The sequence below is a fragment of the Apiospora aurea genome (assembly GCF_038362705.1).
Source record: "Apiospora aurea strain CBS 24483 chromosome Unknown utg000002l_segment0_segment0, whole genome shotgun sequence".
Lineage (NCBI taxonomy): Eukaryota > Fungi > Ascomycota > Sordariomycetes > Amphisphaeriales > Apiosporaceae > Apiospora > Apiospora aurea.
In genome coordinates this window covers 2691995-2719285 of record NW_027117389.1, presented here as the reverse complement: position 1 = coordinate 2719285, position 27291 = coordinate 2691995, and the positions used below count along the sequence as shown (strand labels likewise).

At 54.8% G+C, this 27291-nt stretch overlaps 10 protein-coding genes across 10 annotated transcripts; 4 read left to right on the top strand and 6 right to left on the bottom strand.

Annotated features, from left to right (window-relative positions):
* Positions 1-1751: 1751 nt before the first annotated feature.
* PG986_003213 (uncharacterized protein) lies at positions 1752-2748 on the bottom strand (the record flags this gene model as incomplete). Its single annotated transcript, XM_066839435.1, has 5 exons — positions 1752-1933; positions 1986-2091; positions 2142-2187; positions 2249-2426; positions 2478-2748. 5 exons carry the CDS (start codon positions 2746-2748, stop codon positions 1752-1754), a joined length of 783 nt encoding a protein of 260 aa, XP_066704499.1.
* Positions 2749-3179: 431 nt separating this feature from the next.
* On the top strand, positions 3180-5025 carry PG986_003212 (aspartate-tRNA ligase; the record flags this gene model as incomplete). The annotated part of the gene is made up of 3 exons (XM_066839434.1): positions 3180-3950; positions 4006-4299; positions 4348-5025. 3 exons carry the CDS (start codon positions 3180-3182, stop codon positions 5023-5025), a joined length of 1743 nt encoding a protein of 580 aa, XP_066704498.1.
* Positions 5026-5939: 914 nt separating this feature from the next.
* Positions 5940-7342, top strand: PG986_003211 (uncharacterized protein; the record flags this gene model as incomplete). Its single annotated transcript, XM_066839433.1, has 2 exons — positions 5940-6211; positions 6289-7342. 2 exons carry the CDS (start codon positions 5940-5942, stop codon positions 7340-7342), a joined length of 1326 nt encoding a protein of 441 aa, XP_066704497.1.
* Positions 7343-7681: 339 nt separating this feature from the next.
* On the bottom strand, positions 7682-10657 carry PG986_003210 (uncharacterized protein; the record flags this gene model as incomplete). Its single annotated transcript, XM_066839432.1, has 2 exons — positions 7682-7723; positions 7781-10657. 2 exons carry the CDS (start codon positions 10655-10657, stop codon positions 7682-7684), a joined length of 2919 nt encoding a protein of 972 aa, XP_066704496.1.
* A 495-nt stretch (positions 10658-11152) lies between these two features.
* Positions 11153-12039, bottom strand: PG986_003209 (3-oxoacyl- reductase FabG; the record flags this gene model as incomplete). Its single annotated transcript, XM_066839431.1, has 2 exons — positions 11153-11469; positions 11547-12039. The coding sequence occupies 2 exons, from the start codon at positions 12037-12039 to the stop codon at positions 11153-11155; spliced, it is 810 nt and encodes a 269-aa protein (XP_066704495.1).
* A 457-nt stretch (positions 12040-12496) lies between these two features.
* On the bottom strand, positions 12497-14952 carry PG986_003208 (FAD binding domain-containing protein; the record flags this gene model as incomplete). Its single annotated transcript, XM_066839430.1, has 6 exons — positions 12497-12739; positions 12830-12951; positions 13068-13422; positions 13476-13709; positions 13791-14215; positions 14697-14952. The coding sequence occupies 6 exons, from the start codon at positions 14950-14952 to the stop codon at positions 12497-12499; spliced, it is 1635 nt and encodes a 544-aa protein (XP_066704494.1).
* A 2654-nt stretch (positions 14953-17606) lies between these two features.
* PG986_003207 (uncharacterized protein) lies at positions 17607-19096 on the top strand (the record flags this gene model as incomplete). Its single annotated transcript, XM_066839429.1, has 2 exons — positions 17607-18052; positions 18115-19096. The coding sequence occupies 2 exons, from the start codon at positions 17607-17609 to the stop codon at positions 19094-19096; spliced, it is 1428 nt and encodes a 475-aa protein (XP_066704493.1).
* Positions 19097-19777: 681 nt separating this feature from the next.
* Positions 19778-20164, top strand: PG986_003206 (uncharacterized protein; the record flags this gene model as incomplete). The annotated part of the gene is made up of 1 exon (XM_066839428.1): positions 19778-20164. One exon carries the CDS (start codon positions 19778-19780, stop codon positions 20162-20164), a length of 387 nt encoding a protein of 128 aa, XP_066704492.1.
* A 404-nt stretch (positions 20165-20568) lies between these two features.
* On the bottom strand, positions 20569-21656 carry PG986_003205 (Short-chain dehydrogenase; the record flags this gene model as incomplete). The annotated part of the gene is made up of 3 exons (XM_066839427.1): positions 20569-20866; positions 20964-21354; positions 21464-21656. 3 exons carry the CDS (start codon positions 21654-21656, stop codon positions 20569-20571), a joined length of 882 nt encoding a protein of 293 aa, XP_066704491.1.
* A 3666-nt stretch (positions 21657-25322) lies between these two features.
* PG986_003204 (lysosomal cobalamin transporter) lies at positions 25323-27099 on the bottom strand (the record flags this gene model as incomplete). Its single annotated transcript, XM_066839426.1, has 2 exons — positions 25323-25837; positions 25878-27099. The coding sequence occupies 2 exons, from the start codon at positions 27097-27099 to the stop codon at positions 25323-25325; spliced, it is 1737 nt and encodes a 578-aa protein (XP_066704490.1).
* Between the last annotated feature and the right edge of the window lie 192 nt (positions 27100-27291).

The window sequence follows — 27291 nt, the reverse complement described above, 5'->3', positions numbered from 1 at the left end:
AAAACTGGGAAAGCCGAGACGGCCTCGGACCAACAAAAGCCCAATTCCAATTGCCTTGCTATCCGGCTATGAGCTTGTTAAGCTGTCTCGGGGGCAGTCGATTGTGTGGTAGAGGTTGGCACCGAGAGACCAGGCGTCGTCGAAGATGGGAAGCAATGCAGACAGACGGATTTGATGTTGTGAACATTTCTCGGCTCGTTCCTTTCTCTTGGCTTGAAGCGAGCCCGACTCCCGAGGGACTAGCAGACGAGAGATTGCCAGGGCAGTTGGCGAGTCGCGCTGGTTCTGGTGGAGACGATGGCCTCCCTGAGCTAGGGGGCTCTCCGCCGGCGATATGCTGGCATATCGACATCGCATGTACTGTAGTATTGGTCACTTGGCTGGGGTTGCCTCAAACGGCCGCGACCACTCGGACATGGTGCCCAGAGCAGTCTTCCCGGCCGAGGCTGGCCTGGCTGTTGTTGACGGCCATCCATCCATCCACCTTTCCACCACCCTCCCCAGATCGTGTTACCGGTATTTCCCATGCGTCTCTGATCCCTCGCGAGACTCCATCTCCCCCATGCCGTCCGCTGTAGATTTCTAGGTGGGCAGGCGTGATAAAACGGGTAAAAAGAGCCAGGCAGTCACTAAACAAAGTTCTCAGTTCCCACAGTTGAGTATCCGCTAGTGCTTCATGGGGCGACCTTCGGATGATCGTCACGAGCTTTCGTCATTTATTGGGCGCCTATGTACAGCGGGTGGAGCTGCTACCTTGGCATAGATCGAGGCTCGGGTGGAAATGGCCCAATACCTGTGCATCGCCTAATTTTCTTTTGTCTGCGTCTGCTTTCCTTCAGGTGTCAGGCCCGGCAATTGGGACGAACAATCGTTCCGCCAAGCCGGGTGCCGGGAGTCAGAAGTCAATTAACCTACCCCTGTGAGCCCTGTACATATGTACAGTACCTCTATTAGCAGGCTCTGCTTGTTGCCTCAATCGGTGATCCCGACGCCAACAGATTCCGCACCCCGGAGCCTAGAGTACCCGAATGCGCGAGGCGGCATTTGATCTCTTGTGGTATATACCTATACCATACTACCGTCTCAAGTGCATTGGAGGAGAGCGTCCAATTTGTGAAACCCTTTTTCTTCATTTTTTTTCTTTGAAAAAAAATTTTTTTGAAAAAAAAGAGAGAGAGAAAAAGGAAGTAGTTTCCAAAAAAATATTTCGGAATTGGCGGCCGACTGTAACTGTTTCAAGTCCCGAGAATGGGGCTCCCCTAAGATTGAGGTTTCCGCAAGACATTGAGGGCTGATGTAGCGCTTCCAATACGCCAAGGGCGTGTTTCGGTGTATGCTACCAGTATGTACGACTCGGGGCGGAAGCAGCCGTGGGACTTGAGAGTGCACCTAACAAGCGTGACCTGCATGTTAGTAATACCTAGCACAATTGACTCGGCCGGCTAGCAACCCTCCGGGCGGCTCCGCAGCTCCGCAGTCACGGCTATTTAAGTGTAATCACCACCATCTAGTCCGTCGCCCGCCGCTTAAGTAGGTAGTCTATCACATTTTGAGGACATTGCGAGTCTCAGCGGAAGTCAATAGCGTAGCACTGCAACACAAGCCCCTTCTTTCCAGATAGCATGCAAACTCAATTCTATAACAACACTGATTCGTCTACCATACCGCTCATGGTATTATTATGCTTTTGTTGACCCCGTAGTTCGCCAGACGCCGTAAATATGTACCGCAGTGAAATGCACTGCTCATGACTAGTAGAAGAGAAGTTGCAGCGGCTTCTCCGTCGCACCATACTTTTCCTTGAACTCCTTCCTCGCCAGCCACCGTACTAGAGGCATCAATGTGTCCTTCATGTCGAGGACACCTCGCTTCTTCTGATCTATGTGCGATGCGTCCACCACCAACCGTTCCAGATTCGCCAGAGATAGTGACCCTAAGCTACGTTAGATTCGCTCAATACTGGGGCACAATTCGATGCCACATACCATTCTCGACGAGATCGTTCAGTCTAGCAGGCGTTCCAACAGCCATACCCGTCCGATGTTCTTTGAGGTTCTTGCTAGCTTCTTCAAGCTTGATATGCTTTGCGAACTACCACACCGTTAGCCCAGTCAATCAATCCCTGGGTTGAAAAACATTACCAATTTCGCCACCATATTGCCCTTGGAACTGAACTTCCTCACTGATCTGTACGCACCTCATGTCAGTCATATTACCCATTACCCACGGCCGATTACAGATCACGTACCTGACCACATCTGCGGCCCTCAACCCAGCACCCGAGACGATGATGGTATGAGGCGATCCTTTCAGCTTGGGGGCCTTCTTAAGCTTCTCAGGTTCTTTGGTGTACTTCTCGAGGAACGCTGGCAGCTTCTCGAGATTTCGAGGCTCTTGCCAGGATGTGGTGTCCTCTATGTAGAGGGCTATGTTCCGTCAGTCGCAGCTCAACAAGATTCTGGATATTGGACACAAACGTGATATGTAAAGGTCCGCAAGCTCGACTGGGCTCAAGTCAGATCCAAATCTGCTGGTCTTTTGAGCCAGATAGTCTGCCAGGAGCTGGGGGTCCATGGCTGCAATGGCCTGGTTCACGCCGGCTTCCGTATCCAGCAAGCTGTCGTCCTGCTGGAAACCAGCCTTGCGCTTCTTCCGTGCGCCGCCCTCATCGGTTCGTGCTCTCTTCTTGGACTTGGCCTTGGAGGCCATAGCCTCTGATTTAGCCACGGCCACCTCGTTATTAGACATGTTTGCAGCCGGTGATGGGATGGTGCAGGAAGGAAGGTATTGATGATATGCGAATTCTCTGATGAATTATTGGCTGGACGGAGATACGAGTCGAGGCCGGCGAAAAATTGCTATAGGCGGTGCGCACGGATGCAAAAGGTTTTGAGTTTTGCTTTAACGGGGAGATGCGCCTAGCGTAGCTGCCAGGTACCGATCCACCTTTTTGGCCTTTGCCCCTCCAAATTTTTGAGTCCCGATGCTCGAAGCGAAAGTAACCCCACGTTGGCCGAAGGAGTCACTCATCGAAAGTTGGTCGTGAGACGGCGTATTGGTTTCCCAAGTATAAACCAGTTATAAAAACCACGTTTGGCTTCACTCAGTTCTCTCGCTCAGCAGCTGATCTGCAATATTCCTGCGAACACCGCCAATTCCACGTACTCTCATTGATCGCCATGTCCGAAGCCCCTCCCGCCGACCCGACCCAAGCCTCGGGTTCTGCCCCTCCTCCAGAGGAGGGTGCAGCTGAAGGTGCCACCGCCCCGTCCAAGAAGGGAGCCAAAAAGGCCGAGGCCAAGGCGAAGAAGGAAGCCGAGAAGGCCAAGCGAGCTGCCGAGCGAGCTGCGGCTGAAGCTCAAGCGAAAGCTGCTGCTGGTGGAGGCGAGGACCTGGCCAAGGACAACTATGGCAACATCCAGCCCTCCACCAAAGTCGATGCCGGGAGAGTCAACCTGAAGAAGCTCGGCGAGGAGCATTTGGGCAAGACCATCAAGCTGCGCGCATGGATCCAGAACTCCAGAATGCAGGGCGCCAAGATGGCTTTCGTCGAGCTGCGAGAAGAGCGCAACTGGGCTATTCAGGGTGTCATGTCGGTCAACCCCGAAGGCAAGCCTGTGAGCAAGCAGATGGTCAAGTGGGCAGGCAACCTGAACCTGGAGAGCTTCGTACTGGTCGAGGCCACTGTTCAGAAGCCCCTTGAGCCTGTCAAGAGCTGCCGCGTCAGCAACTACGAGCTTCATCTTACCAAGTGCTACCTTATCGCTACCGGCCCCGAGGTTTTGGGAATGACCCTGAACGCTGCCAACAAGGCCATCTCTAGCTTCGACGACGAGGATCCTGCACAGGACGCTATCACCGAGGGTGTCAAGGACCTCAGTCTTACCGAACCTGCTGGTGCGCCGTCCGCTACACTGGTCACACATCTGAACAACCCAGTCATGCACAAGGTAAGTCCCATATATTCAAATCCGATCATTATATCAGCTGTTAACCCCATAATAGCGTGCACCCGTTCAACAAGCCATTGCCGACATCCGCATGACGGTCCGCAAACTGTTCGCACAGTACCTGGAGGAGAGAGACTTCGTCCAGTTCGAGGCTCCGTGCCTCATTGGTGCTGCTTCCGAGGGCGGTGCCAATGTCTTCCAGCTGCCTTATTTCGATACTTCAGCATGCCTAGCCCAGTCTCCCCAGTTCTACAAGCAATTCGAGATTGCTGGTGGCCGTAAACGGGTGTTCTGTATCGGACCAGTCTTCAGAGCGGAAAACTCTAACACACCCAGACACATGACCGAGGTACGTCATTTCTATGCTAATTCCACAATGTAACTAACAGCTTTGCAGTTCACTGGCCTTGATATGGAAATGGAGATCGAGGATAGCTACACTGAGGTCCGCGACATGATCGAGGGATGCCTGCTTTACATCTTCCGAGGTCTGAAAGAGAAACATGCGGACGATATTGCACTCATCCGTGCTATCTATCCGTCCGAGGAGTTCCTGCTGCCTGAGGCAGGCAAGGAGGTCCGACTGACCTTTGCCGAAGGTCAGAAGCTGCTGCGTGAAGAGGGACCGGAGGAGTTCCGGAATGTCAGTGATGATGAGGACATGAGCACCCCGCAGGAGAAGGCACTGGGCGCTTTGGTTCGTAAGAAGTACAACACCGACTTCTACGTCCTCGACAAGTTCCCTGAGGGTGCCCGACCGTTCTACACGATCGAGGACCCCGAAAACCCCAAGGTCACCAATGCCTACGACTTCATGATGCGTGGCCAGGAGATCTTGTCTGGTGGCCAGCGTATCCACATCCCTGAGCTGCTCGAGGCAAGACTGCGAAAGAAGGGAATTGACCCCGCAAGCCCTGGTATCAAGGAGTATGTTGATGTCTTCCGGTCAGCAGGTGTCCCGCCCCACGGTGGTGGTGGTATTGGTTTGGACCGTGTTGTGGCTTGGTACCTTAACTTGCCAAGTGTACACTTGGCTTGCTTCTACCCTAGAACCCCGAAGAGGCTGCTGCCATAGAGAGCCATGTCCGGAGCAGGACTTGTGTGCGGATGATGGAAGTTACATGATAAATGAGAAGACGATATAAGAAGTAAAAAAGTAACCAAATAGTGGAGGTCAAGCTCTGATGTTCCGAACCACTTCCCACTATAAACAAGAACGATAGCTGTCAGACCTGCCTCTGATTTGGATCGTGAGCTATCGAGATGTCATCATGCAAGAGAGTGCAGGGTTAGTATGCACTGCCGCCGTCAGCACATCACGAAAAGAGGCGCAGCAAGGAGGTAATGGCGAATCAGCTCTTCGGCGAGAACCAGCGACTCTGACTGGCCACTGCTGACCAAAAAAACATATGCGATGAATTGATCGACGATTCTCCGCCGCTTCTTCTCTTATCACCCGCCATTACAGCCCATCTTTCGCCCAACACACGTAGACTCAATTGCTTCCCTCACCGCTAACTCTTATACCTTCGGATTCTTCTCTCTCCAGGATATTTGCGTATCCACCGGTAAGTTCCAAGCCTCTCTCTTTTGTTATCTTCCACAGTGCTGTCTCTCTGTCTCGTGGGCAGCAGCATAATCCTTGGGGGGCATGAGGATTGGGGGGCTAGATCAGGCTATGTGGTCTTCGGCTTGGGCAGCAGCAAGCTTACTGGAGGGCGCCTTTAGAGAGAGTGAGAGAGCAGTAGCCCATGTCCTCGAGTGCCAGAAACAACCATACCAAACCGGGTTCATACGGGATTGAGTATTGGAAGAGAGACCCGAGCCCGCCTGTGTCCGAGACTATGCAATACATGCACCATCGAGACGTCCCGACCTCGAAACAGGTGCACAAGTCCAAGGCCACATCGTCCATCTCGCGGTCCATCTCCCGATACCAGGCATCCTCTTCCTCCTCCAAAAAGAGCAAGTAACAAATATATCGAGACAATGCCTAGAAAGCCGCACCGGAACAAGCGCCCGCGCCATCCCGACAGCGTAGGTTGTCACTCCCCGAGCCCTGGGCCGCCGCTGGCGTCGGGATTCGAGAACCCAGCCGAGCGGTTTCATCAGCTTCTTTCCGACCATGTGATGAACCACTCGCCCGCTGCTCAAGACTCGGATAACCTGGCTTGCCCCTTTGTGAAGCACAACCCCGGGCGATATGCCTATGTTGTCAACTCGTGTACCGAAACGGGGTTCAAGGATGTCGGCAGTCTGAGGTAGGCGTTGTTTTGTTGCCTCCCCCCCTCTTAAATGGAACTGCATTATTCTAAGAGTACGTGGCGAAAAAAAATAGGGACCATATCAAGCGAGTGCACTCTCGCAAGTACGGGTGTACCGAATGCCATTCCCACCGGTTCAATTGCGGGAAGAAACAGCTCAGCGCGGCCAAGACGAAGCACCAGAGCCAAAAGGAGTGCAAAGACGCGAAGAAGAAGCGAGAGGATCGGGAAGACCGAGAAGATGCCTCGGAGCCCGAGTGGATGACCGAGGAGCAGGAGAGGGAGTACGACAAGCTGGACTTGCGAAGGAGCCGCCTGGATAACCTCGAGAAGTCCTTTCGGGAGATCTACACCCACCTGTGGCCCGAATGCAAAGCGGACTTGTCGACGATCCCCGCCCATTGCTACGGATCGGGGTTCCTGGTATCCATGTTCGTCATTGACCAGATATTCGAGAAGCTTTCCATTGGTTCGACAAGGAGGCGATCATTGATCCGTCTCCCAAGCCAGCAGCTGCCGTATGAGCAAGACACGACCGAAACCGAGGACGACCCCAGCCCGCCACCGCCGCCTGAGGAGCATCTTGCTGGCATGCTAGGAACCAGCCCGTTCGATTACCCGACTTACGTGAATGACCCGACGGCGGCACCCTTCATGGCCAATAGCAACAACACCAGCTACGCCCATTCCATATATGCCAACCCAGGGACCTATCATCTCTCATCCGAGAACTACTCCCAGCCAGGTGGACCCCTCCAGTTCAACGGCGGCAGTGACCAATTCGTCATGAGCCCCTTCTACGACGACTCCGCAACCCAAGCCGACGAACCCCGGGTGCCGCCCTTCCCCTACACCATCCCGGTGTCTACGAACCCCTCCCAACAAGACTCGGCATACGGGACTAACCCATCGGATGAAAACGAGGGCTATAAGACCCAACAACAACAGCAGCAACAAGCGCACCACCACTACCACAGCGCCGCCCTGCAAGTCACCGACTGGGCTGCGTTGCATCACGCTGGGCCGAGTGGTCCCGAACACAACCCACCAACAAGCGATGACATCCATCTGGACGAAGAGAGCGCTGTGGAGGATTTCAGTTATCTCGGCAGTTATCTTCCTAATTAAGGGGATGGGCGGGGACTGTTAGGGGGGCTATATATAATACACCGCGCTACTGGATGTTAATAATGATGTGCTTGCTCTGTTACGTAATTACGACTCTATGCCACTCACGTTTATAACTTCATATCGATGTTGATCTTTGTGTGCTGTGTTCCTTTCACATACCTCAAGCGGCGTTATGTGCGTGCAAAGCTCACCAGTAGTGGGCCAAAGAGATTGAAGTGACGTTGCGAAATTTTGAGGTTACAATAACCACATCTAAGGAGACTATATCGGCTGCTTTACATGGTCGGCTTTACCATCGAGCCCTTAAGATTCTACCCCAACAAATATCAGCCCCCTCTATGCCGAATACCACCGCATGTTGATCTGCTTTTTCCGCACCTATTGATATCTTAGTATCATACCGGTAATGAGCGGGTCAGGGTTAGAGAGTCTTACCATAGGTCCTAGAGCCATGACACCGGCAGTCAAGGCCAGCACTGTACTTATCAGCGTAACCTTGTTGAATCCCTTGCCCAAGATATCGAAGGGGAGACTTGGCGTCATCCGGGTTCCGAAAATGTCGACGCCATAAGCAAAGACGAGACTCGTGCTTTCCAGGTTAGCAGGCGCTGTGATGATCTCCTTGACGCCAATGACGTCCCGCTCGTGCGTGATCATGAATCTGGGGTCGAGCTCGACCAGAGGCGTGTACTTCGACAAGCCCTCCTCGAGCTCCGCGGGGGTGGGATCACGGCCGACCACTCTACGAGGATCAATCATCATCCGCGGGATTCCAGTGATGGAGTGGGAGCCGGATGCGAAGGCCAGCAGTTGTCGAGATGTGATACCTTGTCGTGTTTGGGTTACGGCGAGGGACGTGATGGGACCTGAAAGCATAAATGTCTTGGAAACGGCTGATGGGATGACAGGACCAGTAGGCTGCTCAATTGGATCGAGAGGGGAGAACTTGGCATCCCCGTCCAGCGCTTCTCCGAGCGGGCCACGATCATTCGAGACTTCTGATTCGTAGAGGTCGGTAATGGCCAACTGGTAACCCTTGACAGACTGTGTCTCCGAATGTCTGACCGCATACTGGCCGAAAAAGGAGCAGGCAAACCAGTTCTCGGTTATGGCACATGATAAATCCTTGTTGGGGTCTACACCTTTGTGGGTCGAGGATGTCAACACTTCGCCCGATACTGAATCGAGGAGGTAGAGTGTCATGGTGGACGAGGCCTCGTCAATGCCAGCCACAACAAGCGTGTTAGGGTTGAGGTACTTGTACAGCACGCTACGGTCTCCCAGGACACGACCGACAGAAGCGATTGGGTCGTGGGGAGACCTGGTAGCAATGTGCGCAATCTTCTGCTTTCCGGAAGGAGAGAAGACCCAGGCAGGCACCTCGACGGCCTGCTCGCCTTGGGGCTGGAACGTGATGCCCTTGAGCTCATTGCCAGCCCGGACAACGACTGTTTGCTTTGGCGCGTAGGCAAGAGGAACCTCGCCAACCTTGCCGTCGATGCCAATAGGAAGCAACCATGGCCCAGCTGCGCTGTCAACAACAGCGACACTTTGGACAGGAGGCCATAAGCCAGGGCCCATTGTCTCCACGGTCTTGCCCGTGTCCGACTTAACAATTATGAACTCGCCATCGGCACCACGCACCGTGATAAGGCCCTTGACATCATCTGCGTGGATGGATTTCACGTTCCAAGGCAGGGTAGACGGCGTCTCCGATGCGGACTTGGACCACACGATACGGCCATGATTGCCCGCGTCGAGACCGTACAGTTTACCCCGCTTGGTGACCAAAACGGCCAATTTGTTAAGACCAAAACTGTCCCTTGTCAACGTGGAACTGTCCTTCGCACCCCCCTCTGAGCCCACGATGCTGCTAAGTAAGCGCCCGGGAATAGACTCTAACCAGTCTGGTAGATACTGGAGGTCGTCGACATGGCGCTTTACTCGGTGGATGTAGGCCTCCAGAGGATTGCTGTGTGCTTCAGCTTCCAAGGTCTTGGCCAAGTCCTCGGATTCGGGGATTTCAGCCCAGGTTGCTGCAACAGCACCTGTCAAGCCCTCTGGTCGAGTCCAAGCCACCTCACCATTGCGAATCATGGCCCAATCATCGGTGTCCGTAACGATTGCCGATCTGACAGCGTAGTTGGCTTCTGACTTCTTGATAACCTCTGAGACGCCATGCAAAGCTCCTGCGTTAACATCGTTGCCCTTGAGTGGCCAACGACCAAGAATTCCGTGGGAGAGCGAGGAAGTAACAATGACCTCGTCAGGGGTTACACGTGTGAAGTAGACGTTTGTGCCAGCCGTGCTAGTAGAGAAGGCACTCTCGCCATCAAGCAAGGGGAGATCGTAGGCCTTGGTAACTGCATTGGTTTTGAGGTCTATATGGAAGACATCCGCCTTGTTCGCCGTTTTGGTACGGCTCTGGACGAGGAAATGGGGCTGTGATTGGATGTGGTGAGGTGCGTGGATTTCGATGCTCCTGGTGTCGGCGAGAAGAGGGAACTCCTGCTTGTTCCTGTTTCCCAAAACGTTGACCTTGAGTTTGGTCAAAGCGTTGTCGGTCCACGCAACGATGGGCGCAGCGGAGTTGGCTCCGACGAACATGACATCCTCAGCTTTCTGCACCTCGCCCTTGGTGCCGATGTTGATCTCGTCCAGCCGCTGGCCCGTCAAAGTATCTAGCACGGTGACCTTCAGGCTGTACGAGAGCAGCGATCCGTGCAGACTGATGACAAAGACCTTCTCGACATTGGTGCTGACCTGGAGGGGGATATCGCCGTTGACAGCTCTGAACTCCCAAACAACGTGGCCCTCAAGGCCGTGTATTCTTCTGGCGACCGTAGCACCCTCCTCTTCGTACAGAACCAAGACGTCCTTGTGGTCGCTCTCGGTGAGCTCCATGATCTCGAGATCTTTGGCCCTGCCAGCGAAATCGAGCGACCACAAGTTGCGACCGGTGGGGGCATCCCAGGCCTGTGTAGAGCTGCCCATAGCGCTGGCGACCCAAGTGGCATCCTCGCCAGCGCGCAAGTAGCCGGCGCCATTTGTGATGTTGCCTTGTAGCAGCTGGCGCCATACTACGGAGCTGGTGCTGGGGTTGACGGCGCCGAGGACGCCGAGGTCGCTCAATGTGTAGAGTAGGCTGGCTTTGTCTTGTCGCCGCGGTCGGTGGAAGAAGGTAGTCTCTCGTTGGGGGACGCCGAGCAGCTCGTAGTGGTAATCTATGTGGCCGACTTCGTCTTGGAAGACTGCGCGCACAGCCGCGGGCAGGGCGAGCAGCACCGAAAGCGCGGATATTGGGAGATGCATCTTGGTTGGTTGGTTGGTTGGCTTGTGGCCTAAGTTGGAGGCCGTCGTCTATTGAGCTGCTCTCATGGGACTAATGCGCTGTGCTCATGAATAGAAGCAAGCGCTGTGGATGATAGAGGCCAGGATGCTGGGCGATATCTTCAGCAGGTACCTAGTCTCTACGCTGTCGACAGCTTGCAGTCAGCACTTGCTCAATTGACGTCGGCCTCTGCCAAGTCCAGCTGATAAGTGCATAAGTCCGCAGGGTACTTATCCATGTACTTCCCATGAATTGTGCACTGCACAAAGCTCGGGCCTCATTTACTCCGATGCTAGGACAATGGCGATAATAGATTCACATAACGGGTTTATTCATAATGGGAATACCGAAACTGTAATTGGTCTTTGTTCGTACGTTTGGGAATATGACATTCCTAACAACTCTATATCAGCCTAATTGGCAGATCTGTGGTAGTACAGTATCAATCGTATATAAACTATATACATCCCTGCCTCCTACTTCATCATGCCATCCACCTCCACAACACTTCCATTCATGTACCTCGCCTCGTCGCTCATGAGGAACGCGACGACATCCGCGATCTCTTCGGGCGTACCCATACGTCCGAGGCTGTTGGCCTGTTCCATCTCCTTGATTGCGTCATCTGTGCCCTTCGCCACGCCCGCATTGGTGGGGGTTGTGATGTAGCCTGGAGCAACAATGTTGACTCTCACCCCCTTGGGTCCCAGCTCGAGAGCCATGGCTTTGCTGAAGCCGATTACTCCTGTCCAGACCACACGATTAGCCGATGTGCGCACACTGAGAAACCGACCTGAATCAGCCTGATATATATATGTTTTCCTCCCAAGTCATTTTGCAGGTTCAGATCGCAAACGGTATTTCACGTACCCCATTTTGTCGCACAGTAGGTAGCATATTCAGCCCCTGCACGCACGCCCAGGACCGACGAGACGTTGACGTAGCTCCCCCTCGACGCCGTCACATGCGGCATCGTAGCCCTCGTCACGCTGAAGACGCCTTTCAAGTTGACCGCCATCAGCTTGTCGTAGTACTCTTCCGAAACCTCGGTCAGGGGGAAGGCCGTCGGGTTGATGCCGGCGCAGTTGAAAACGTGGTCGATGCGGCCCAGGGAAGCCACGATCTCGGCCACGCGACTCTCGACATCTGCCTGCTTCGAGACGTCGAGCGTTTGGGCGAAGTGCTGCTTGCCGCCGCCGCACAACTCGAGCGTCTGCGAGACGCCCTCCTGGCTCACATCCGTGATGGCGAGCGTGGCACCCAGGCCGTGGAGCTTGATGGCCGTGGCTCGCCTGGGGTACACGGGCGAGCATAAAGTTAGACCAGGTGTTCCGTCAAACTGCTTCCGGGACGAGGCTTTCATGTTGACTCACCCAATGCCACTTCCAGCTCCTGTTAATAACACAACCTTGCCTGAAAGACGTGCCATTTCTATCTGGTTTGAAGTACGTGATCTGGTACCAGTCTGTCTCGCATCGGGAGGCAGTATACATATACTAACCTCCAACAGCCGCCTCCAACGTGGTCTCCAACAACCGCCTCCAACAATGATATACCCCACATCCCGACGTCGGAGAACGCCGACCGTTGTGGATTGGGCGTTGTCAATTGGGTGATCCAACCCTCACCTGTGACCTACACAACCGCCAGACACAATCTCGGTACTCCATTCCAGAGATACAGCGCGTGGTTTCCCTAGGTTGCAGTTTGCTGTAGAACTGGTTACTACGCAGTGCCAAAGCGACGTTTCCCCCAAGATCGTGGGTTTTCGGAGCTAAGAACAACGTGAGGTGTGTACCAAGCCAACTATGAAACTGGCTTCATATTTCGCCTACAGTCCAGCAGAGCACCCCCATCAAGCCCAATACATTGTGTTGGAATATTTCTTCCGGGGCATGGCCAACTCGACATATTCTAGATCCAATCTCCCGCCAGCGCTCATTGCCAACGCAGGGGTGGCACCAGAGCACGTCCTCCGGGTCAACGGCGCGCTTGATCTGAACCAGACGGTCGTAGTTCTCGCCCCAGAACTCGTTCTGCCAGTCGGGCCTCCCTGGGTTATCCTATAAGAGTAAAGAGTTGCTTTAGAGCCTCACGACAAAACCATCTCCGCAGATTCCCTCTGCCTGCACCAGAAAGCCGAGAGTACTCACTTCGTTGACATAAGCTCCCATGCCTGAGGACAGCTTTCTCAGGGGCTCCATGGCATCGTTCACTTGCACCAAGGCTTCTTCACGGGCCCTCGCGTTTAGCGGTGGGAATGTGACGCCGTTTGCTATATATAGGTTGTTGTGTTTTCAGTACTGGCTCCTTTTTGTTCACATGTTTCTCGGGCTCGTGGGAGAACACAAGCTGGGCAAGCGAGTGAGAAAAGCAAACAAGTATACTGACTGGCATAGACAACCGACTTTCTAAACGCAGGGGAGACGGCATTGCCGCCACCACGGGGCTTTGCATTCCGCGTCCCACTGCCCGTCACCAAGAAAGCCGTAACGTAGCCACTGGGGCTCGACAGTGCCTTGAATGCCTGCCCCAGCTCAGAAGGACCTGCTGCTGCCAAGGAGGACGCATCCAGCAACCATGAGTCGGCATATTGGTCGAGGCCTGAGAATAGTCCCTCATCATGAGCGTCGTGGAAATAGTCGAGATAGGTCCTGAAGACCGTGATGTTGGGGGCGGGTATGATGATGGCTTCTGGCCACGTCTTACGGACGTGGTCGAGAATCGGTTCCCAGATTGTTGACATCTTGGCCGGATGTCAGCATCGGTGAGCACGAAGCTGCCGTCCCAGACATCAACGTGGATCTTGCTCCCGTTCACGTCGACCGACATGTTCGGGTGGACGGTACTGTAACCCGAGATGCCCTTGCGTTCAAGATAGGGGAACTGAGAAAGCACGTAGCCGAGCATATCCCAGAACCACCCTTTTCCCGCCTCGGGGATCGCAATATACAGATACACACGCAGCATGGAAGGACTTGGATAGGTCAGCATCGTGACAGAGGTCATGACTCCGAATGTTGAGCCGCCGCCCTGTAGGTATCATCATTTCAGCCTCGCTCATTAGAGGTCGTCAAATGGGAGGAGGAACCCGGCTTTTTTTTATTGACTTACACCGCGCATTGCCCAGAATAAGTCCTGATTCTGACACTCGTTGGCCACCACAATGTTTCCCATAGGCGTGACGACCTCCATCTCCAGCACCTGGTCTGCACCCAGGCCATACCGCGGAGCGAGGATGGAGTGGCCGCCGCCGGTGAGGTAACCCCCCACGGCGACCTTCTTGCTGGCCCCTCCGACCACGGTCTGATTGATCCTCGCCAGCTCCTCGTATACGGCGCCCGTCTGCGTTCCGCCTGCCACTGTGACCGTATTCTCGTCGATGGCAAAGGGGCACGACCGAGGGCGGAAGGACGAGGCGCGGGCCTCGATGGCCTGCATGTGGTGAATCCAGATGGAAAGCGCCCCGGGGGCCGTGGACCGGCCCTGGAAGTCGTGGCCGCTGCTCTTGACCACGACCCTGACGTTGTGCTCTCTTGCTGCGCAGTTGGTTATGATTTAGCCTCTCTGCCCTACTATCCCCGGCAGTCATTGGTAACCCACCGAAACTCAGGCTGGTCTGAATATGCTCTGTAGTTGTGGCATTCACCTAGATTCGCTGATCTCAGATCCAATAGCCCCTTTCCTGGTTATTAAGGTCGGTGCCTGAATGATACTCACAACAAAGGCCGGGTATCCTGCAGAGCTACACGGGTATTCTGGAAGAGGCAGACAGGTATCATTTGCGTATTGATTCACCATGCTGGAGACCGGACCGTCCTGGTGAAACTCCGAGGTACGCCATCCCGCGGCGACCTTTGCGCATCGGCTGGGGTCAAAGGTTGGCTGACCCGGATGGCACTACGAAGAGGCGCGTCAGTTTTGTTTGCCTCGATCCTCCGCTCGGAGTATTTGCCGACGTCCGTGGCCGTTCACACTATATATTTACTTGTCTTTCGCGAAGAAATACGCCATACGTACCACAGCCCCCCGGAGGAAATGGCTGGATCAGCCTTCCTCCGACCGACTTGTTGTAGTTGGCCCATTCCTCGCCTGTTGGCCAGCCGGAGAATCCGGGTGCAGCTTTACATGCCGCTGGGTCTACAAGCTGCAGTTCTTCATCATATGTATGCGCATCGAAAACGGCCGGGTGCAGGTCGATCGAGGCAAAGCTCCGGTGTGATCTTGCGGCAGAAGTGAAGAAAATATAACAAAGGGCCGGCTTGGGGAACCTCATCCTGTTTTCTCCAAGCAGTACACCAAGTACACCAATTGCCCTTGTTCTATTCAGCAGCTTGGTCCGTACGGATGTGGGTGTAGTTCTCAAGATGAGGATGCCTCAAATGAAAGTACTGTGCAGCATGATGTTTCTTTCCTTCAGCCATAACGTATGCAGCAGCCGCAAGCCTTTTGTACCCATCGTAGTACAGGTCTTCCAGTGCCTCGCGAGGTGATGACGAGGTACACCAGGATCTTTTTCCTTGTACGAACCCATGATCGAACGTCAGATTGCCTGGTGATGGTAAAAATCGTCGCCGTCATCTACCCTCTAGAAACAGGGACGGGTCTTTTGGACCAGTTTCCGTATTAGGTTTTATGCCACGAGAAGACGTACGATGACTGGCTGTGAGATAACACGTATATACAGCAAAGTCAGCAGTATCGTATAATTGATCCAATAGGCCAATCAGCATGCGCCTATAACGCATGAGGTAGCTAGTTGAGAGTTGGGCATGTCAGATCAACCCAGTATCTCTTGGCCAAATGACGGGCCGCACCAGCGGTTGCCACACGTCTCGTCTCCTGCGGAAGCCGACGCACTGGGAAAAGTATTGAGCTGACCAAGAAGCAGGTTTCCTATACTGGTTTGCGCGCTACGCGACCTTCCCCTGCAGATCGCCACGCTCACGGAGCCTCCGTCTCTACAAACGGTCTCGATCGGGCTCTCAGCTCATGTGAGCTAGAAAAACACACGCCTTCTAGGCCAATCAAGTGCCCGCCGGCTAGGCGAGCGGTCAAGGCGAAGAGGAGGAGGAAGAAGAAAATTGTCCGAGGAAGGAAAGTAGCCGGTGAGCCGAGAGTAGCGGGCAGAGCCAAACAGCGCTTCCGGATATTACCCCCGGCCCAGAGGGGGCGTTTGTTTCCCGGCTAGCATCAGAACGAATGTGACCTGTTACGTGTAGGGCTGTTAGTTTAGATACCTCCATGTACCATGTCTGTCCGCATCAAAGATGGGTCCTTTTTTTCGAGATGCACAGTGATCCCCTTTGGCAAATAGCAGGTAAAAAGCCCACGATCACATGCAGCAGCGTCAAACTCGGCATCACGTATCCGTAGCAAAGAAGATTGCATTGCCAATATACTCCAACCATCCCATTGGAATGGGTTCAGGAGTCCCATTGGACAATGAAGGAAGTGGGCATATTTCCGCCGCCCCCTCATTGACGCCAAGTATTTCAAGGAGGTTTGTGGTGTTATGCGTTTGTTATCGACATCGAGACCCCCTCTCCCCTTGCCTCCCCTGGTTTTTTTTTTTTTTTTTCTCTTATTACCTAGGCATTATTTGGTCGTACCCTTGGTGCTGTAGTTGCAGGTTAAACGGCTCTTGCATCAAACTATCGGCGGGGTAGGGGCATCGTGTCAACATTGGTCAGGTAGGCCAAGCCTACCTAGGCGATCCCGTCTTCATCGGGCCGACGCAAACGGGGACTATCAGAGTCTGTAACTGCCCAGCTTCGTGCGAAGCGCTTCTCGAAAAGGAAGGAAGCGCGCGTAGTGGTACGCAGATGGTAACGAGATTACCCTTGGACAGCGGGACGGGCAAAACGGGGTGGCGTCCGCCAGCTAGTCTGTCGCAGGCCAAGTCGCGTACACTAACTTGAAGTGAACAACCGACTCATGGGTGGTTGGTTGGTTGGTGTAGTAAGCGTCCGTTCTGGAAAATGCAATGCGAGAAGATCCCAAGGTGTCACACCTGCAGCCAGCTAGCTAGTCATCCATCAGTCAGGCAACGTCTCTGTATCTGCCTCGCCAAAATGCCGCTCGATCGCCCGCAACCGTGGATGCTGGATGCTGCTGGGATCTGGGGGCCCATGGCGTTGGGTCGGTGTCTTCGATTACGGATACCGAACTAATAACAACCGTCCCCTCTCAGCCCTCTTCAATCTTCAATGAAACCCTCCGGGCACTCCACCCCCAGGTTGACCGAACCCTGAGGTCTGGCCCGAGGACGGAGACTGTAATTGTAAATCGTGCCATTGCCTCTGTTCACATAATACTCGAATAATCGTGAGATATGCGTCTTATCTGCCCGTGTTTCATGAATTGGAATCGGGGTCGGGGGGGCTGGCGGAAGACGGCTCCCGAGGCGATTTGAAATCAAATTGGCCAGCACTGCCACCTAGTGGTACTGCTACCCCGTACGTAGTTCACGATACAATTGATAGATGTAGGTGGCATGAAGGAGATATTACGTAGATCTTGGACAGGATGCGATTGAGCGGGAGGGGAAAGAATTGGAGCCGGGGCTGAAGGGACGGGGGTTTCACGAACTCCAAGTGGGGCAGGGCCTGGTAATCGAGGGTAGTCCGGACTCCAGACTCCAGTTGGCCAGTTGGTTGGACGACGAACCTAGGTTAGCACGTAGCAGTAGCTGCAGCTCTGTCTCGATAGGACGACGATAGGAGGTGTTGAGGTGCCAGAGCTATGCACCTACATATATAAAGGTGCACCTGCATGGCCCCTAAACCCTTTCTTTTTAACCTTCATATCAAGCATACTTTAATCATCTCATCCTCAACCTCACATTCTCATCCTAAACCCAGCCCCGGTTTCAGCCGACCCTACTAGCAGCAAGAGAAGCACCGTCGGAAGGAGGAAGAAGCAGTAGCCATGGCCGACTACGTGGTACCTTTCATCATCGACGGCAAGGAGGTCCGGCCCTCGGCCACCTTCGACGTCGTCTCGCCCTCGACGGGAAAGCTTGTCCACAAGTGCGGTGTCGCCACCAAGGAGCATGCCAAGGCGGCCGTCGACGCGGCCAGCCGGGCGTTGCCTGCGTGGCGCGACGTCACCCCGTCCAAGCGCCGGGACTACCTGCTCAAGACGGCCGACATCATGGAGAGGCGCCGCGACGAGCTGGCCGGCTATCTCATCGACGCCACCGGCTGCACCCAGGACTGGGCCGACTTGAACATTGACGGTTCCGTCGATCAGATCAAGGACATCGCCGGCCGCATCAGCTCTCAGTCGGGTGCCGTCCCCTCCCTGGCCGACCCCAGCCTGGGCGCTATGATCCTGAAGGAGCCTTTCGGTGTCGTCTTCGCCATGGCTCCCTGGTAAGCCTCTCCCCGACCACCCGCACTTGCTGGATGACCCGGAGAACTAACACTAGAGACAGGAATGCCCCCTACATTCTCGGAGTGCGCTCTGTCTGCCAGCCCATCGCTGCTGGAAACACCACCGTCTTCAAGGGCTCCGAGCTCTCCCCGGCCGTCTTCTGGGCCATCACTAGCTGCTTCCAGGAGGCCGGCGTCCCCGACGGTGTCATCAACTTCCTGTCCACCAACCCCGCCAACGCCGCCGAGGTCACCGAGTCCCTGATTGCGGACCCGGCCGTCCGCAAGGTCAACTTCACCGGCAGCACCGCCGTCGGCCGCATCATCGGCCGCCTGTGCGGCCAGCACCTCAAGCCCGTCGTGCTCGAGCTGGGCGGCAAGGCCCCCGCCATCGTCTGGGAGGACGCCAACCTGGACCTCGCCGCCGAGCAGTGCGCCCTCGGCGCCTTCCTCTTCTCCGGCCAGATCTGCATGAGCACCGAGCGCATCCTGGTGCACAAGAAGGTCAGCGCCGAGTTCCAGCAGAAGTTCGCCGCCACCATCGACGCCATCTTCCCCGCCGGGGCCGACGCGCCTGTGCTCATCAACACGAACGCGGTGGACAAGGTCAAGAAGCTGCTCGACAACGCCGTCAGCAAGGGCGCCTCCGTCCTCGCCGGCGACTTCAACGCCACCGAGACGTCCAAGACCCGCCTCCGGCCCGTCGTCATCACCAAGGTCACGCCCGACATGGACATCTACCAGACCGAGTCGTTCGGCCCCTCGGTCAGCCTGATCGAGATCGAGACCGAGGAGGAGGCCCTCCGCATCGCCAACGACACCGAGTACGGCCTGTCGTCGTCCGTCTTCACCGAGGACCTGCGGACCGGTCTCCGCTTCGCCAAGGGCATCGAGAGCGGCGCCGTGCACATCAACAACATGACTGTGCACGACGAGGCGAACCTGCCGCACGGTGGCGGCAAGAACTCGGGATACGGACGATTTAACACAACTCTTGGACTGGACGAGTGGACCAAAGTCAAGACCATCACTTGGCGGTCATAGAAGGGAAACTCCCCTTCTCGGCTGTAGGGCAGGACTGGAATGAGTAAAAAGCACAAAAGTGACAGCGTTGACATGAATCTAAATAACATTCAAATTTCATATATGGACTGCAGTATCGCGTGACACTCCATCAATGTATTGTAGCTGACGGGGGAGTCCTTGTGTCACCTCGGGTGTAAGCCACAGCGGCACAATTCCGTACTTACGGGGGTCGATTGGATAATGTAGACAATATGATTGGACAAAGCTCCATCTTTTGCGTCTAGTAGCGGAAAACGTCATGGACCATCATTCATCATGCCCATTACTTTCCGCCCGCTTGCTTTCTAGTAAATCTACGACCCCGTGCCTCAATCAGAGTAACTCGAGAGTAAACCGATAACCCCCTGTCCGATACGATGGGCTCGAAAGCCTCCAAACCAGCCCAAGCCGCGACGCGAAAATTCCCTTCCCGCGCACCGGGATCCGCGCCGCCGCCGACATCGTTCAGCCGCCCAGCAGAAGCCCCCGGACTCCAACAGCCAAGGGCGGCGGCGGCGGCGATCGTCGTGCTGCCGCGCCGAAAGCTTCCATGAACAAAGATGACGGTGAGCCTCTTTCACCCCCTCCCGCCTTCCTCACCAGAGTCACAGATTGCTGATCTATGGTCTCCCAACTTGTACAGCAATCCGACAAGATGCCATGGACCCGAACCCCATCACCGACGCCGCCTTCTCGCAGCGCCTCCGCCAGATGGGCATCGCGACGCCGAACCCGACCATGTCCAACTCGTCGACCGCCTCCCCAGTTGCGGGCCCGTCATCCCACTCTGTCAGCCGACCGACGCCGCAGCAGAACACGACACTGAACGCACTCGATGCGCGGCAGCGGATCCAGGAAGCGGTCGACGTCCAGTCGCAGAACCCGTCGGCCGGCAGAGAGTACGTGGACGTGGGTGTGCTGAGGCAGATTCTCGCGATGCGGGACCGCGGCTCTGCGGCGCCGGACATCGAGAAGCGCCTGCGGCTTAAGAGTGGCGTGGTCGCGAGGGTCGGGCCGCCTGGCGTGATCGCACCATTGTCGTTGTAAAACTTAAGAAAAAAGGGAAGAAAAAATAGCAAAACCGCTCGACCACTGATACATGTCTCGTGTGTAAAATAATAAGAGTAAAAAAGTAAAAGTTCACATCACAAATATAGACCAGGACCAAGTCATTGGTTGGGTAGTATGGATGCTTCAACTGTGTACAACTAAGTAGGTCAAGGCTGTGGACGTATCAAACATCTATCCAAATTGGCAGTCCTGTCTGAAGAGAACCAAATTGTTCCATTTCCAGTCAAAAGCCGAAAGCCGCACCAGTTTGTTTTTGGTTTACCCAGCTGCCAAAACCCCTCGGGATCTTCTTCTCCATCCCCTGGACATACTACCCAAACTCCCAACGACGACGGAAAATGAGGTACCTCTTAATCATTGGAACCGTCGCTTTCGCTTGGTTACCAAGCGGCATGCCCGCCGTCTATCCTCAGGTCGGCACCGGTCATAAAGCGGCTAGCATCGCTGAGTAGGAAGACGGCCGCTCCCCGGTAGTCCTCGGGTTTGCTGAGCTTGCCGAGCATGTTCTGCTTGGGCCACTCGATCTCGCGCTCGGGGAACTTCTCGAAGAGCTTCTTGACCATTTCAGTCACGATGTAGCCGGGTGAGATGGTGTTCACTCGGATGCCGTGCTGGCCCCACTCGGACGCAAGGTTGCGACCGAGCTGGATCACGCCCGCCTTTGAGGCATTGTATACGCTATAGTTATTGATTTGGTCAGTGGCCAAGATCTGTAGCGACGGAAGGGATCTCGTAGGAGAAACAGATCGCAAGGTAGATGTGAGTGGCTTCTTACGGGCAAATCAGTCCCCGGTTCGCGACAGTGCCGCTCATACTCGCAATGAAAACCAGACTGCCCTCCTTCTTGAGCCGCACCATCTGCCGGGCCACGGCCTGGGCCGTCATCAGCACGCCTGTTATGTTGATACCCAGCATACGGTCCGAGTCCTCGGCCGTGTACTCGAGAGCGGGGGTCTCTTGCTGAATGCCGGCCGCGGCGATGAGGCCATCAAGGCGCCCGTGCTCGTCTGCGATCTCCTGCGTGACCCTGTTGATGTCCCCCGCACCCAGCCTTACGTCGATCTGGTGGTACGTCAGCGTGGTCTCGAGCTCGCCCGCGGCGCGCTTAGCCACGGCGTCGTACTTGCTGCCCGCCGGGGGCGGCGCTTGTCGGTCGAAGACGTGGACTGTTGTGCAAAGGCAGTGAAGTTAGCTTTGTGATTAAGAGATTCAGTGTAATAGGAATGGACGATAATAACCAAGATACCGAGAGCGAGGTTGTTTCCCCCTTCTTACCTTTTGCGCCGGCCTCTAAGAGAGCTTCGGTTTGAACAAGCCCAAGCCCCTGGGCGCCACCCGAGACGATTATAACCTTGTCTTTCAGGCTGAACTCGGGTAAGAGCGCCTTTGGGCTGTGCTTGATGGGGTCAACCGTTCGGGTTGCCGGCGTGCTGTGGAACTTTCGGGAAGACTGTGTCGCCACAGCCATGTAGCTTGCAAGGGGTGGTGTATAGGCCCTAGGCATGAGACGAGATACCCGTGTCCGCGCGGTTGAGGAGCAGCTTTCCCTCCCAGCTGGGAAAGCTTGGCGGTATAATCTAGGTACGACGCCCGACATTGTCAAGTAGTACGTGAAATGGTGTACAATGTATGTACTCTTTCTGTTTCAGCCGTTGGTATACACCAAGTATGAGGTCCTTGGTTCAAGTGAGGGAAAGACGAGGAGGTGAAAGTCAAATATCCAAGAGGCATTGGTTTTTATACTTTGCACTAGATCGGATACCCTTGGGGACAGTAGCGCCGGTGAGAACAGACAGTGCATACAGGACCAGAAGAGGTAGCGTGACCGACAAGGGGCAGGAGGAAGTGACCCACGATGATCTTGTCGTGAGACTCCGGGGGAAAGATGGGGGTATACACATCTAGTCCGGTCGACGGATCCCGAAGACCACCCGATCTACCCAGTGCCCATTCATATAGAAGCCAGAATAGTCCATAGATAGGTGCGATCTCCCTCCCCTGCTCCTAGTTCCCGAAAGCAAGCTCTCCATTAGGGGGGGTTCTTTCTGCAGTCGCCAAGCAAAGCCATTGTGGACAAAGGCGAATGGGGGCCCCTCTTTGGATTCCAGACGACTCAGAAGCATGCGCGGAGGTCACGTCGGTTGCCTTTTTTTTTTTTGCTTATTGTTCGGACGCCTTCGTTCTGTGCTGTAGAAAATAGGATGGGCAGATGGCAACTTTGGCCCGGGCAAGAGCTCCGGTGGCCGCGAATGAGGGGCGGCGGTTGGAGGCTGGATACAAGTACATGGATGCATCCGCCAAACCTGGGGAAGCGAGTGGGTTTCCCCCTCGATAACTCAACCAAGTCTGGCCCTGCAGAGGAACACGAAGCGGGTTTGCACGGGGCCGGTCTGGTTTGACGACGTAACGTGATAACTGATACCGAGATCGATTCGCTGCCCCCAGTCCGGGTTCTGGCCTGCTCGAAAGATGTGTCCACATTCAAGACTATTGAGGTCACAGACGCATCAGAGCGATGAAGTCAGATCCATCAATGATAGATGGAGGAGGGACTCGGGACTCGAGGGAGGTCCAGTCTGCGGCTTGCCCAAAAGGGTAATCCGGAGGGAGTGGGGGAGGGACGAAGTCACGAAGGAGGGTCTGAGGCTGCCAAGACGAGGCAGTTGTGGTGATGTACTACGCCAAACATGGAGGTATGGGCGGTATGTACCATTCATTCAGTATGGGGGAGGGGCCAGGAGGACTAGTGCCTGGGGGCTTCGGTACTTAGGTTAGGGAGTGCCTAGGGCACCCCCGATGAAGCTCCCCGCGTCCATCGCATCAGTATATGCTGCAACTAAGCGCACAAATAGCATGAAAGCCGGTGAATGGTGAATGCAGAGCGAACGTCTGGATGAAACACTACTATACCTCTGGTGTGCTATATCAGCATCTTTCTTCAACCATTGATGGAGGTGTAACGATGAGAGATGCAAACCAAGGAGGGCAGGCGGGTGAAGTTGTGCAACCCACTAACTGGGACGTGGGACGGGCGTACTGCTTGACTGCATGCCAGCCTGCCAATCAATTGTATCTAGCGGTTGAGCGGGTAGCCTAGGTACCTAGGTTAGGTAGGTAGGCGGTTAGGCTCAAGATCTAGGTTAACATCGTTAACATCGGATTCTGGGGGGTAGAGGGGGTTTGGGGTAGAAGCAACCTCACCCACAACAACGCAACCACAACCACAACCACAACCCCGCAAAGTATCTCGCTTCGTGATTCGATTCCACGTCGGATTCATTATGTCAAGAGTCAGGACTGCAGCCAGCTGACGAACCCATGGCCGCACATTCCCCGACCCCGTGTGACACGGCATAATGCCGGCATGGGTGGTCTGTTCTTGTTCTACCAGCCAAGCCATGCAAAGCCTCGTCCACCTGCATGCATCAAGTCTGCAGCTCTAGCCTCTCGATACGTAGTCGTACATCGTCAAAATAGCTTTTTTTATCCCTCCTGTCCCTCCCCCTCCCCCTCCCCCCTTCCCTTCCTGTCGACCTCCATCTCCATTCATGTGTCTCCTTGCACTGCATGGGCACAACCAACTATACACAGCATACAAATCCCGCGGGATCAGCGGGATCATTTGGCTTACTGCGGCGCCAGCTTCCCCTTGGTGGCTGGCATAGGGCACAGTTTGTTACAGTCGTTCGGAGGCTTGCTTATATGTAAGGTGCTTGGCTATAGACAGCATGTACACGCGAGCTTCAGCTCCTCTTCAACATCCCATCAGCTCATTCGACTATTTCTGATATACTACTTAGTCCAACATTGCCTCGGGAGTAAGGCAATGGCAATGCGTAGGCATGTTATAGCTACATACATAACCAAAGTTTGAGGTGGGAGTAAATACTTACTCTACGTATGTATGTACCTACTTATCCTCAAGTGTACCCCGGTATGCAGCCTGTATGTGGGCACGACTTCTGCATGAAGAAAGTAACTGCAATACAGGATGCGACTTCGGCCCCATGGCGGTCTATCTAGATTTCAGATGCAACCTGGGCATTCCAATATTTGCTAATAGGAGAAGCAAATACGCGGAGTAGCGCCGGCATGATGGTGCGCCACCGACCGCAACCATCTTGGCTTTTATTGAAAGCCGTCGTCTGGGGAACCCCATCGAACCACCCAGAATACATCGAGCACTGCCGACTATTCTGGCCGATCTCGATGGGATAATTAGCCACGCCAAGCCAGCGTCTGAATTCAGAGTCGTATTTTTCCATATCCCCAGTGGCCACTCCGACTAACAGCGGTAAGATCAGCAAACCTAGTGCTGCCCAGGTGCATATATCCTACTGCTTTGTCTGCTTTCTGAGCCAGGGTTGTGTCGGATACGGCAGGTGGAAGGCCGGTATTGACTGAGACTGTTGCGGCTCTGCGTGCGGGCACGGGCTAGGCCGCCGTTCACTCTCGGCCATATACCGGCCGCTCTGGTTTCCCGTTGGTCTTCTCACGTAGCAAGGTAGTAGATGCAAGCGAGCTTGTCCGTCCAAGTCTTGCCCCGTCCCCGCAGTGTAGATAGATCCCAAGGACCAAGGGAGCCTGGCCGGATGTCACTTCGGCTCCCCTGAACCGAAATGCAACGCCGCCGTCGTACTTCGCATCTGGCAGGAGATAGAAAACCACCTGACCCATAACCATCTGTTTTTTTGAACGTCAATTTTTGCATATGAGGTTGCCTTCGCCCTACTCATTCCGGGGGTCTCTACGTTGCATTAATGGCACACTAGGTAGTCCGCCCCGTCGTGATTTACTGCACTGCTGGTCGAGGAATCTTGATACCGAAATTGAAGTCGTTTACGAACCCCGTTTTAAGCCTGATAGAGGAAAAGTACACTGAGAAAAACAGACCATCCTGATTAATTCCCTTGGCCGCCTGTGTTTGCCTGCCGAAGACTGTCCTGTGATATAAAACCTTTCACGTACTGAGCCAATCACCCACGTATGCTTCTTCCGTTGGGGTATACAAGTTTCCCGAACGCCATTCCCAATTGTCAAACCCCACGACCTTACCTGCCGTCCATTCCGAGGAATCCCTGTCGTAGAACAACAGACAACCACTTCTCACAATACATAGTACATGACAGCACATCTAAGACTGCTCTCCATTCCCACTGGCTCCATTCGTCGTCCCCTTCGACCGCCCCGTGATGTCCTGCCAGGTGGCGCCGAATCGGCGCCCCGTGCTGGCCAGAAGGCCCTCTTCTTCATCGGCTTCGGCTTCTTCGTCGAGTTGGTATACATTGAGCTTCGGCGTCCTGAACAGGGTGGTCAGGAAGACCACCAGGAAGATGCCAAGAAAAGCGAACTGCGCCCAGAAATCGACAGCGCCAAACACGGGCCAGTTGAGCGTGATGCGGTTCAGAAAAGTGCTCATGACGGTCGGCGTGCAAGTCTGGAATGCATAGTGGCGATCAACCCACTCGGAGCAGGGCTTGACAGCCTCCGGGTGGTCCTTGCAGCTCGGCTGCTGATCGAGGTGGTGAGGAGGCAGGTCACAGAACATCTGTGTGCCGAAGGATGCATATTGTGGCGCGACAAGCATGGCAATGGCGTAGTTTATGGCAAGTACCATCAGCGCCAGCATCACCGTCGCGATCAGGAGGGCTTGCGGCGCAGTTCTCCCCCTTGCGAATCTCAAAGATACGCAGCCAGAGGAAGCGAATACCGATCGTGGCCAGCCCGGAAATTGAACTGCAGAAGAAAAGTAGGATCAATAGAGTCATCAGGATGTAGTCCACCGGGAAAGCCCTGGCGGTCTGCACGAAGATCCAGTTGATGGGCTGGAAAACATTAATGTGAGCCAGAATGTAGCCACAATGGCTCTTGCAGACCGAGTTGGCGGCCTTGTCGATGCCCGTGATGAGCATGGAGACCCACACCAGGATGCAGACCAGTATCAGGAGCAAGCCGCCAATGAGCTTGATAGGTCGGAACACGGCCTCGACCTTGCTCCATGCTCGGACGAGCCAGCTTTTCCCTTGGCCTTGAGCTTCGGCTGCAAGTCGTTCTCGCCGGACCAGCGTTCGTTCTTCGCGAACCAACGCCTCTAGCTCACGCCGATCCTTTTGTGGCATACCTTCCGCACGACCCGCACTGCGCATCTCCAGCTGCCGCTGGCGTTCGCGGTTCTGGTCTAGCTGAGATGCGGTGTTCTCGGATAGCTGCGGGGCGGAGATTGATGGTGCTGATTTGATAAAGGATACGGGCATGAGGGCGAGACCGGCTCCGGTGTAGAGAACGTAGAGAATTGTGCCCAGGGTGACCAGCAGGCCCAGGCCAAACGTCAATGCCTTTTCGGCATGGTTCTCGTCGAGCAAGCGCTTGAAGAAGTCAAGATCGAGGTGTTGACCGCCCTTATTTCCTGCAGCGGGCACGAAGAATCCGATTAAGAAAAGAATAACGACCAAGAGGACAAAGGCAATGGTGTACTTGGCTGCGCCCCAAAGTCTGCTGCCCAGAGTCTGATGCCCCTCTTGTTCTTCCACCTCATCGTACTCCTCGTACCAGAAATAGGAGAAGGGAATGGCGACCATGCACAGCAGGGCGTCGAGGCTATACAAACAATAGTATACTACTTTCAAAGTAAAGAGGATATTGTGGACTCGAGTGGGTGTTGCCCATTCTTTCTTGACGCCGTTCGCCGAGTCGGTCGTAGCGGATACGAGGGCAATGTCGACGGGTAGGAGGAAGACGGTCGCCAGAAGCGCCGTCAAACTCAGGATAGTGACGGTACTGACGATGGCAGAGCGTTCGCGGTGTGTCTGCCAAGTAAACGTGACTAGAGCTGCAGCGATGAGGGCAATGCCGATGGCTACGGCGTATGCCACCCAGATCAAGCTGATTTGTATATAGCCAGCGCTGGCCATGGTGGGCTTGGGTGGGAAAGACGGTTGGTACCCGCGTCTGCTGCACGAATGAAGGTGAAATCAGGGATAGAGTTGGTCAAAGGCGTTATGTACGCTGAAATGAGCCACTTTTGAATGACTCGAGAAATGATGGGGAGATCTGAAAAGATGAACCCAAGGAGATGAATCCGGTGTCTGTTTCTGGCCTGCACC